Source organism: Hyperolius riggenbachi, chromosome 1 (genome assembly GCF_040937935.1).
Source record: "Hyperolius riggenbachi isolate aHypRig1 chromosome 1, aHypRig1.pri, whole genome shotgun sequence".
Lineage (NCBI taxonomy): Eukaryota > Metazoa > Chordata > Amphibia > Anura > Hyperoliidae > Hyperolius > Hyperolius riggenbachi.
The window spans coordinates 497,819,921-497,832,343 of record NC_090646.1 but is presented as its reverse complement, the minus strand read 5'-3'; the positions used below and the strand labels follow the sequence as shown (position 1 = coordinate 497,832,343).

Sequence of the window (12,423 nt, the reverse complement as noted above, 5' to 3'; positions counted from 1 at the left end):
AAAAAAAAAAAAAAAGCAAGGGAGCAGTTTATGAAACAACACTTTTGTTGAGAGTTGGTACAGTGTGCTGCACACACAGCTACAAGGATGATGGTTTATAGCAGGAAATGGCAAAGAACCTGAACAAGTCCAGTGTTCTCCCCAGAATTTTTTTCCAGCCGGGTGGCATGAAATAGTAGCCGGGTGGCATGAAAAAGCAGCCGGGTGGGGCGAGATAAAAATGCAGGGCAACTCTGCTTACAGCATAGGAGGAGTGAGGAGCTGAGCCGATGACAGCCGGGTGGTCACCAAATCTAGCCGGGTGGAGCACCCGGCTAAAAGAGCCTGGGGAGAACACTGAAGTCAGGGAAATGCAGACAGTTGCTGTACCTTGTTGACCCTGCTCTCTTTCCTCCACAGAGCTCAGCTCAGTCACTTTCAGGACGCGGCTACTCAGTAAGTGGTTTCTCTTTTTATTTTACCTGTTGCTCAGTAAAGTGGCATTTTACTGTGAGACGTAAAGGGGCCTAGTCTGCTGCTGAAGGTTCCGTTATGCTCAGGAAAGAATGTTCTTAATCCATAAATGGGCAACTCTGTACTAACCACACATTTGAACCCTTTACTCATGCAAACCATGAGATTGACTTACATACATCTTGAGTCAGTTGTGAGGAAAATTAATATTAAGCCTACTCAAGCCAAAGTTTTCATTTTAAAACAGTATAAAACCCTGACATAATATTCAATAAAAACATGTTTTCCTCATTTTTATATGCCATACGTTTATCATATTTGCATTTGTGCATAAGTATTATTATTAATTTAGAAATTACAAGTTCCCAAAAGTACAGTTTTTTGCTTTGAGAGCTGCCTTTGCATTTTATTCATAACTGGTTTTTATTCATTATGTATTGAAGGCAGAAATGCTTTCAGTGGCTCTCTGTGTCCAGGAGCTTCTGCACAGTCAGAGAATGTGTCACATTCTTCACTTGATACAATGAAGTAAACACAAGATAACATTATCTACAGTTCGGATGCCTCCAGCTTTGCTGGCAGGGAACTTCTAATTCCTGTGTGTAATAACCCTTTGAATGCTGTTCTAGTAAAAAAAAATGCTGGCTGTATATAATATGCTGTAAATAATCTATTAGAGCAAAGAAGAAATGCTGGCTTTCATTCCGCTAATTTACAGAAATTATTCCACCCCACCCCAATCTATTACAAATAAAGCCCCCACCTCCCATGTATTCACTAAAGGCCCATACACACGTCGGATTTTTGCGAACGACTGGTCGTTTGAACGTCCCGTCGTTCAGTCGTCCGCACACCAAATCAGGCGTGTGTACAGACTGTCGTTCGGGTGATAAGACTGGTCTTGAGCGATCGCTCAAAAACAGTCTTATCACCCGAACGACAGTCTGTACACACGCCTAATTTGGCGTGCGGACGACTGAACGACGGGACGTTCAAACGACCAGTCGTTCGCAAAAATCCGACGTGTGTATGGGCCTAAAACCCTTAATGGCTGGTGACTCCACCCCAGCCTTCCATGGTCACCTCCAGGAGGGCTGTGGAACATGTTTTGCTGACTGGTGGAATAGTAGAAAACATTGCAGTGACCCATCCTCCTCATGTAGGACGGGGATGTAGGGAACTGTGGGGCAGCTTTGTCAGGGCACAGCTGGCCTGCTGCTCAGACCTCCCTCAACTTCTATCCTACAGCAATTAGAAATAACCCATGAGTGGAGACGATGTCTGGATGTCTCCTTTAATTTGGTAGGTGAGGAGGAGAAGCAGGGTGTGGTCAGGGAAGCTTAGGAGTCGCGTAACCACTGAAGTTAACTTTGGAGTCTACTTTTAGATAGAACTGAGAAGAGAGCTAGACACTCGTTCATTTATTCTTTGCTCTGTATCCCCATCAGGGGCATTTTGTGAGCTTGATAAATCTCTCCAGCCACAGCACAATAGAAAATAGTGAGAAACAAAAATAGAATAAGGAAGAGGTAGAACCTCTAAGTTTATTGCTGTCCTTTATACAAGAGTGGCATTAGAGCTGTCATAGTAGGAGCAGGGATAATTCCCTAGATCAGAACATACAGACAGCGTCAACTGCCTAAAAAAAATGGAAGAGAAATGTTTTGGCTTGAGTATAGCTTTTCCCAATAACTAAAGTACAAATACGAGCCTTTATAAAAGCTGGTCCTCTTATGTTGCTCTGAATGTATGTAGTGTCGTGTCTTTGCGCATGTGTAAAGAGAATGAAAGGTAGAAAACCTCTGCATGCTTAAACCAATCAACAATAAGTTGCCTAATTCTAGAAAATGCATGTGATTTTCATGTCTGAGTTGGAAATAAATTAATGTTGTTCTTAACTGATGGTTTTGAAGTTTACTAAAATGAAATGTTTGTGTTGTTTACTTGTGACGTGTTATTCTGTTGTGTGTAATGTACTCGTTTTGAGTGTGTCACATTGTTTGTTTTAGATTATAGCACAAATGTTTTTACAGGGGTTTTTACCATCACATTTGTTAGTAGCTTATTGGTTTCTTGGGATGAAATTTCTTACCACGGAAGCTCTACTTTGCACAAAAAGGGAAATGTCATGTTTTTATTGTTTTCTGTGTCACACTTGGCGAGATTGTTCCTCACATCCTGTGCCGATGGCAGGTGTCAGTTACTAGGAGTAAGTGTAAAACTTCCCAACTGTGACACTGTTGGCAGTGAAAAACCCCCCTTCTTTTTGTAGACTGGCTGTACAATTCAGAAGTTTATTCAGGGTTTTATTGTAGTGCTACTGCTGGGGTGAGTTTTGTCTTGATGCCTAGGCATGAGTCATTTAACTTCTTATGGAATCTTGAGATTTTACAGTAGTTCACAGTTCTCTGTTATATTATTGTTTTTCTGGGCTGCGGTTTCTTGTGATATAGTGCTTTACAATGTTTAAAAAATGTTACATTCTTAGCCTTGTGTTGGGTGGATGATGAGAAGTGAGAGACTGGTGAAACTCCATACTTACTATTTCAACACCACTGGGAAGGTCCAACAAGGAGACTTCCGCTGATGGCAGAATTCCTTTGCTTTTGGTGCTAATATTGCTTGTCAGAAGCACGTCACCATGGGACTGGGCATTTTGTCCCAGTTTTTCCTGTCCCATTTCCCTGTTTTGCCACCCTGATACAGTTATGCTATTTAGTGTAGGAAATGTCTTTTGAACCTCATATCCAGAGACATGTAAACTAACAATCTGAGTGCCTAAATGTTATATTTCCTGTAAAACTGAAATTGGAAACCGCAAAGTTTAAGGAGTTAATAGTAGGTGGTGTAAGCGAGACAGGTAATTGGGTGATGTGGGCACCACCATAGACTGCAATGTTAATTGCAGCTATAACCACACCTAGTGGGTAATTTGGGTGCTGGGGTTGTAGCCCATAGGGACTAACGTGCAGGCAGGAATGTGTAGTGTTGGGTGTAGGGTAAGAGGAGGGTTAGTTTTAGGAGTAGCTAAGTTAGATGGTTAGTGTTAGGTTGATGGAGGAGTAATGTTAGGTTTGGTGAAGGGTTAAGAAAATATTAGCAGTATTGCTAATATGCTACTATCTGCTCTCTCCCCCGCCCAAATTAACAGGTGCTCTTTTCTGGTGTACACGGTGATAGGGGACTGCTGCTCTTCTGTTTGCATCATTGTGTTGTCATGCTTTGCAGATGTTAAGCAGACAGGAACAGACACAGAACATTACATCCTATAGCAATGAAAGCCCTGGACTACAGGGAGGTGGCGAGGACAGGCGCTCTTGACCAGGCACTTTAAAACGGATTTATTTGACATCCGCTAATTTAGGAGTCTCTACACAGATAAATACAAGCTCTGGTGCTCTTTGTCTGCACAGGACTAGAAATCATTTGTGCCTGGAGGTGGGCTTCAATATCTCCAACGAGAAGAATATGTTTTCAGTTATATTGTCTGACTCCAAAGGTCTTGCTTTGATGTATATTGTTTTCTTACAGCACTTGTATTATGCTATTTATTAGTCAGTCAGAGGCTTTCAGCGTTCTCAGCATCTTGCAGCAGGATCCACCGCTGGCCTGATTTTCACATGCCTGGCTCAGGGCCTGACATCTGATAGGCCTTCGTATAGTGCAAAGGCCCCAAATCAAGGACTAATGAGAAGCTGAAACTCACAGATAGATCAAGCAGTACCAACTGGAAGAAAAGATTCTTCCTTGGCAATTGTTCCTCTACTTATACATAAGAGTTTCAAAGCAAACCTGTATTCCTCAGTGCTCATCAGTGGTGGCGGGCTTTCATACAGCAAACCTTGAAGAGGAAAGGAGATCTGAGAGGACAAAAGGGAAACACAGGAAATGGAGCAGAACAGCCTAATGAATCCTGCACATCTATCTGCAGTTTGTAGTCATTTTAATGGTCACATTTTTACCTCTTTAATGAAAAGAAAGGTCTTCAAAATGTAGATGCTCCACAAGCTCCCTGCTTTGCAGATACTAACCCTTTAATCCCTGCAGCCTCTCCAACACCTGTGCTATAAACACGGAGTCCAGGTCTAACAAAGCTCTACTATCTGCTGTTCATAGTATTGTGCTCAAAGGCTTCTTGTTTACAGATGTTAACCATCTGCTAGCCGTTTCTATTTATTAATAGGAAAGCAGTTCTCTTTGTACCAAAAGCCTAGTCACATATATGTTTTTGTTGTCAACCTGGAACTAGTCAGCCAGTGCGAGGAACCAACATGGTGAAGAAAATTACACAGAGAAAAACATATGAACCTCCTGGAAATCTCAAAACACTAGCTTGACATGTTTGTTCACAGGAGTATAGCAGCCCCTGTGACAACAGGAAGAGGGGGGCCCAGAGGTGTGGGGCCCCAAACTACCAACCTCCCCTATCTCTGATACTCCAGATCAGGTGCTTAATTCATGGTTATGCCCGTTTGTTCAGTCTTGTAATAATACTTTTAAATGACATTGTGATATTTTAAGTTTTGCAGCTGATTATTTTCTTGGCCCTGCTATGTCTCTCTCTAAAGCAGCCTTCCCCTCCTATCACAGTGCAGTCAGTAATGAAAGCTATTAGCCCCTAGCCTGGACTTCCTGCCTCAGTGTTACAGTATGCCAGACTATTCCCCTTCATTCTGGGCTGTGGGCTTGCAGTTTAAGCAGGAGAGACTCCACTTTACAGTATTAGTTGGGATTTTTACTTCTTACCATATTTCTGCATCACCATAAAAAGATGGTTTAGGCGTGGAGTGAGGTATCTCAAGGTAATTTTGGAATTCCAGTTAAAGATAAGCAGAGTGTTGCAGTAAATTGTTACGGAGGCTTGGGTAGAAACACATCGCTATAATATTGCCGCCTGTGTGATGTACAACAATGTCATTCAATATAACCGTGAGGCTATGACATGTTTTTTATTTACCATATCTATTGTATGTATTAGGTTTATGTAGCACGCTGAGCACTTTGCACTTTAGATAGCACCCATGACAAAGCCCCTAATTTTTCGGGGATGAAACATTTAGGGTTTGTTTTATTAGCAAATCTATCTGGGTAATAGGAAGAGCCTATGTAGTGAGCTAAATTCATTAGCTTTATTCAGAAGGCTCTATGTACTCCTTTCTCCCTTCCCCAGTCTGCATATGGAAACAGTATATTTACAGGCGAGTGGTTTTTAGTGGTCGGAATAAAAGTTATGTTTTAATCTCTTTTACAAAGGTATAGATTTGTGTGTAGCCTGTGTGATATAGGAGGGAAGATGCATTGGCACAAACAATTACTGTGACTCCTAGCCCTGGGGGACAGTGCCAACTACGAGCACATACAGACACAGTGCTTGGCTACATCCAAGAAATTTGTACTATTGCTATATGGGGGAAGATTGATGATGGTATGGCGGACGACAGTGGCTGCAGGGGGTGAAGAGAGGAGCAAGTGCGCTCATTTGTCTCTGTAGTTTAAAGATCCTGCATACCGGATGTTTAATGCCGTCAGGGAGTAAATGTACACATACTAGATTCTTGGTCGAGGCTACCCCAAAACACCTACCTCGCCAAGCTCCATCTAGGAAGGGTCCATGGCTTTAGGGTCGTGAGGGTGATTAGTTAGCAGAGATTTGTAGCAGCTGCAGTCTTTAGGGTACCGACGTGCTGCAATAGCTAGTTACAGTGCAAGTCTTTGTATCTGTAAATCGTTCTCAATGAGCGATCTATAGCTAATGATAGAAACATAATTGGCAGCATCTGTTCCCAGCAATTGTTACTGGAGCAGAAAGTTGGTGCATCTCACTCGGAAAATAATCACTAACAACGTCAGCAGCTGCCTATCTATATTAAATTAAATAGATAATGTTAGGACAATGTGCAACATGTATAGTGGCAAATTGCCACTTCATTGTGAGTCATGGCCTGCAGAGTTAAATATTCCAGTCTGGACACAACTGGTTCAGGCTATGTAGCCATCAGTGGAGGTATGCATACATGTGCCTCAGTGAAGTAGGCCTTCAAGAGTAGAGAGACCTTGTGACTTGTTAGTAACAATGAGACATTGAGAGATGTTATGGAGATTCATCTGGACGTTTAAAGGAAAACTTAAGTCAGAGAAAAAAAATGACATTTACTCACCCGGGGCATCCCTCAGCCCCCCGAAGCTGGATGGTGCCCTCGCAGCCCCGCTCCGATCGTCCTGTCCCTGCCGGCGGCTACTTCCGGGTTTGGCGACAGCCGCCGACAGGCTGGGAACGCGGCTGATTTTCCGCGTTCCCAACTGCTATATCACCCTCTATGCTGCTATATCACCCTCTATGCTGCTATAGCGTGTAAAGTAGCATAGAGGGGTATATAGCAGCTGGGAAAAGCTGGGAAAATCAGCCGCGTTCCCAGCCTGTCGGCGGCTGTCGCCGAACCCGGAAGTAGCCGCCGGCGGGGACAGGACGATCGGAGCGGGGCTGCGAGGGCACCATCCAGCTTCGGGGGGCTGAGGGATGCCCCTGGTGAGTAAATGTCATTTTTTTTCTCTGACTTAAGTTTTCCTTTAAGATGGACCAAATAAACTTTGCAGTGTTTTCTGTGGTTTTGTTTTTTTTGTTCTCTTTTGGCCCAACACAAACATCCTGAGGCACTCTGCTTTGCTATAACATTGTAATCCTGCAATGGAGATTGTGTTCCATAAAGTTTATTAGAAGGAATGCCATTAAATAAACCATGGTAGAAGTGTATTGGTTCCTAGGAGGACATCCTAGGAGGGTGTTTTGTCTTGCTACCCTTTTTAAATCATGCCTGGGCTATGGTGACATATGCATCTCCAGCGATCAGCAGCTAAAGCCGCAGAGAAAGTTATATCCAGTGGGATCCCATTTCCTTCGTGTGTTACAAATACCTTAAAGAATAAATGCTCTAAGCTGTCTCTTTGAAGCACTGTCACATGGGATAAACGCGCTTACCGGATCTTCACATTGTGGCGGGAGAGGAATAAACAGCCGTAAATAATCCGCCACTTGTCTACGGAGATGTGAAAATTGAGTACAGGGGGATTTGGCTTCTGTGCAGATGCTGAAAGGGGAGGGAGGAGAGGTTATGATCTGAGCCGGGATGCAGGCTGGAAAGATAACTGGATTTCACTCTGACACATGGATGTACGTGGCAGGATTTTTACTCAAACTCAGCTCTGCAAAATAAATAAAAAGATAGTGTTATTTCCTAGTACATGTCATCGTTCATTTTCTGGACGCCTCATTCGGGTTAATTGTGCCATCCAACATTGTTTTTGAACGTTTATCTTTTTTTGTTTTACCCTACTTAAAGAGAATCTGTATTGTTAAAATCGCACAAAAGTAAACATACCAGTGCGTTAGGGGACATCTCCTATTACCCTCTGTCACAATTTCGCCGCTCCTCGCCGCATTAAAAGTGGTTAAAAACAGTTTTAAAAAGTTTGTTTATAAACAAACAAAATGGCCACCAAAACAGGAAGTAGATTGATGTACAGTATGTCTACACATAGAAAATGCATCCATACACAAGCAGGCTGTATACAGCCATCCTTTTGAATCTCAAGAGATCATTTGTGTGTTTCTTTCCCCCTGCAGCTATCTTCCACTGAAGTGTCAGGCTATTTCTTCCTGCAGAGTGCAGACAGCTGTGCCTGTATGTAATTCCTCAGTATGTGAAAGCCCAGCCAGCTCAGAGGAGGATTTATCCAGCTTGTAAAAGATAATAGAACAGAGAGAAGCTGCACTAATCTAAATATCACACAGGCAGTGTGCAGAGAGGGGCCTGGATGGGGGAGTTCATAGCAGAACCACAACACTAAAGAACTTGGCAGCCTTCCAGACACAGGCCTGACAAGTCTGACGAGAGAGATAAGTTGATTTATTACAGAGATGGTGATAGTAGAACGTGCTGCAGTAAACCAGAACACATTAGAATAGCTTTTGGAACTTGTAGGATGATAAAAAACAGGATGCAATTTTTGTTACGGAGTCTCTTTAAGTTAATATTAATATTACTGTTTTGTTAGCAGTTATGTTGCAGAAGGTTTCCGGGTCGCCTTCTTGTGCGCTCCACCATACAAGTCACGTGGTCCTGTGCCTGCGCAGTACTGTCCTGATGACGTCGGCCAGACCATGTGACCCGTGCGGTGGAGTGCACAAGAAGCCGACCTGGCGAGGTCGGTTTCTGCAGCTGAGGACACCGGGAGCTGCAGCCGAGGGCACAGGACACTGCTACTGCCCGTAGAGCGCACCCTAGTGGCTTCAGCTCTGTTGCTTTGAGTCTACCAGGAGAAAACCACAATATAAATGTTCTGTGTTTGTCTGTGTCTAAGTTCACAGTAAGTAAGTGTTGAGTAAGGGCCCGTTTACACTACCCATGGATACGCAGCTTTTCCCTGCATCCGAGCCAGACGGGGGAACGCTGCCCCCCGTACCATGGCATGTTGTCCATATGGCTTGTTTGCACGATTCTGGATGGCATGCTGCATTTTGCCACAGCATGCATCCTTATGATTGTGCATGGCACGGCTGTAGGCATTCGGATGCGTACTTGCATTTCTGCAGTGTTGGTGTGCATCTCGCAAGATGCACATCGATTCAGTGGAGAGCGGCATAACTGTCATACCTCAGTGTGCTAAGGGGAAACTAATCGAGTCATAGAGGTCTTAAGCCTTTAGGCCCTGTTTCCACAAGGATATTACATTTTGCATGCGTTTCTCCGTATTCAAATATTCACGTTATTGTATGTATATTTTCCGCATGCATCTAGCTTAATTGACAGTCATCACATGGAAAACTGGAAAATGAATGCGTGGTATGAAAATCTGAAGCATGCTGTCCTATTTTTTTTGAGGGGGGGGGGTAGGATCTGGTTGGAATGCACTACACAAAACGCATTCAGTGGAAACTATTCCATTGACATTGCATTGCTTTCAGTACTAATGTGAACTTGTAATCCGCTTCAAAGCGCATTTTTAAATTTGACAAGTTCAAGTTCAGACCCAGAAGCTATCAATATGATTACTTTGAGAATTTGCCTTCTTTTTTTTGTATTTACTTCTGTCATTTGCTACTAGTGCCAGCCAGCACAGTTAGCCCTGGTGACTTTTAGGGTTGGCTCTAGTCCACGACCCCAACTCCTTACCCACTGTGAACTCGGATAGCAAACTGCTCACTTAAAAATTCAAAGCTGTTGATACTATCTCTTTGCCATCTGTGGTCAGACTCATAACAACTTTGTGGCTAGAACCTTCATCTCTATTTCCCCCCAGCTTGCTGCAGATTGAGTCACCTGGCACGCAAAGGGCTCCCATCCACTTATACTAGAGGCTGTGTGGGCAGGTAGAACGCCCCTGGTTTTCTTGCTGTGGTTTCCCCATGATGTGTACCGGAAAAGTTCTGGCTGACTGAGACTTAAATCACTCGGTTATCTGTCGGCCACCATGCACTGTGATAAAATCAGACAAGCACACATATCTTTCTTTTTCTGAGAAAACCCGAAAGAAAAAACCACCATTATATGTAACCTCTAAAAAAAGGAATAGGTGTCAAGAGTAAAACTCATTTTGAGGGTGAGATATTTCCTGTCTTATCAGTGCGTTATCTTGCTTACAGAAGGACATACTTTATTTTTATTATTACAAAGTAAAGGTTGGCTGGCTTGTATTTGTTTTAAAAGCCTAACTTGGCAGACTGACTCAGCTTCAGGTACACATAATAATCCAAATCTAGTTTAGGCGTTCATATTACACTGACACAAACGTTTGTAGGTCATCATGCTTTTTTTTTTTCTTTTATTTAATTTACATAACTATCAACCATTCAGTGTTTCAGTAAAACTTCTGGGAACAGAGGTCATCGCCAAGGCTAGATTTCACCTTTATATATTAGGCCATGTTCTGGGAGATAATGAACATGTACTGTATGTGGTGTGGATAGTCCAGATTATGTCCATCTCTAGTCAGTTATTTTCTGCAAGTTTAATATCAACCATTTGAAAATGTAATGGAATTCTGTAAGGAGGTTTTCTGTAACACACACAACACACATAACACATACATAAACACGCACAAAACACATATACATACACATACACATACACATGCACACACAACATACAGTACATACACACACAGACACACAAACACATAACATACAGTACATACACATACATAACATAACATAACATACAGTACATACATACATACATACATACACACACACACATAGCATACAGTACATACACACAAACACACAACATACAATACATACGCACACACACACACACACACACACACGCGCACACACAACATACAGTACATACATACATACGTACATGCATACACACACATAACATACAGTACATACATACACACACATAACATACAGTACATACATACACACACATAACATACAGTACATACACACACACATAGCATACAGTACACACACACACGCACACACAACATACAGTACATACATACGTACATACATACACACACTTAGCATACAGTACATACACACACACACACATAGCATACAGTACACACACACGCACACACAACATACATACATACATACATACATACATACGTACATACACACACATAACATACAGTACATACATACACACACATTACATACACACACACACAGACACATAACGTACAGTACATACACACACATAACATACAGTGCATACACACACACACAAACACATAACATACAGTACATACACACACATAACATACAGTGCATACACACAAACACATAACATACAGTACATACACACTCTCTTTTTAACAGTCTGGTGTAATGCAGGACTGACTACTTTGGGAGCAATCATTTTGTTCCCCTTTAAATGTCTCATTCGTCAGATCTTACAGTGGCAGTGCTTCTGGGACTGGTCACATTCTCAGTATTTATAGGTCGAGCCCTTTGCTTCCTCCTGCTTGATACCCAGGCTGACTCTTAGAAAATATGTGCTGCACCTCAGATGCATCTTTTATAACAGCCGTAGGCAGCAATGTACAGATTATATAGTGTCAGTCTCCCAATTAAAGATTTAAAAGATGAATCTCCATTTAGCTCCCAGGCCAGTCTGAATTCTTCCTCCCAGGTCTAGGGCATATGAAATCCCTGCAATTGCGCGGCATCCATTTTAATCCCTGAAATATTTATTCATGCTGCACAGTGGCAGTAATTCTCCTGCAGGCTGTCTCTGTTAATATGCATGTGTCTGGCAATTACATGTCTGTAAAAGATTTCTGCCCTGACAGCACGGAAGAGAAAATATGGAGCTATTCTTAGCATTTCTCAAACTCTCTCTCACTAGATGTAGTTTAAAGGTGAACTGACGCACTTGTTATATTACAGCCCTGTGCGGCTCTTATTAAAGTCATTTTTACAGGTCTACCTGTGTCTTGCTAAGCAGTAACTGCTAACTTTTACAGCCTTTTCTTCAGTGTTTGCATGTGGCTAATCATATATTTTAATTTGCTTTTTATATTTCTGATGTCAGCAGTGCTAAAGATAATTGAGCCTGAGGAAAAATAAAATACAATAAAATCCTTAAAGTAGAAATGAAGAGGTTGCTTACCTCAAAGATGAAACAGATATTAGGTAAACAAAAATGTATTTGTTCTAGGGCAACGCGTTTCGGGAGCACAAATACTTAATCAGGCCAAATAGTGGTGCCAGAATCTAAGAACAGCAAAAAGGGAAAGACTTTTATATTTTCAGTTAGTGGCATTTTGAGTTATTACTGTAACGTTAACCTGAAGGTTCTTTTTAATGTGACCACATTTTTACATCTCGCTTTTTCCATTTCCATTTAAATATCATTGCATTTAAACACAAAACAATTTCAGGTACAGCTTTGTAGGCATTTTGTAAAACATTTGATATATATTTTGCTTAAAAATATTTGTTAAATTATGATATAA

General features: G+C 42.0%; 1 protein-coding gene across 13 annotated transcripts in view; it reads left to right on the top strand.

Moving 5' to 3' along the window:
* FBRSL1 (fibrosin like 1) overlaps positions 1 to 12,423 on the top strand; it is a 754,878-nt gene that overhangs the window by 415,741 nt on the left and 326,714 nt on the right. For 12 of the 13 annotated variants that reach the window (XM_068243430.1, XM_068243433.1, XM_068243435.1 and 9 more), the window contains one exon: positions 400 to 435. The exons of the other annotated variant lie outside the window; for it this stretch is intronic. In XM_068243430.1, the coding sequence (XP_068099531.1) occupies positions 400 to 435 (36 nt within the window). The remainder of the gene's footprint in view (positions 1 to 399; positions 436 to 12,423) is intronic. 13 annotated transcript variants of the gene reach the window in all.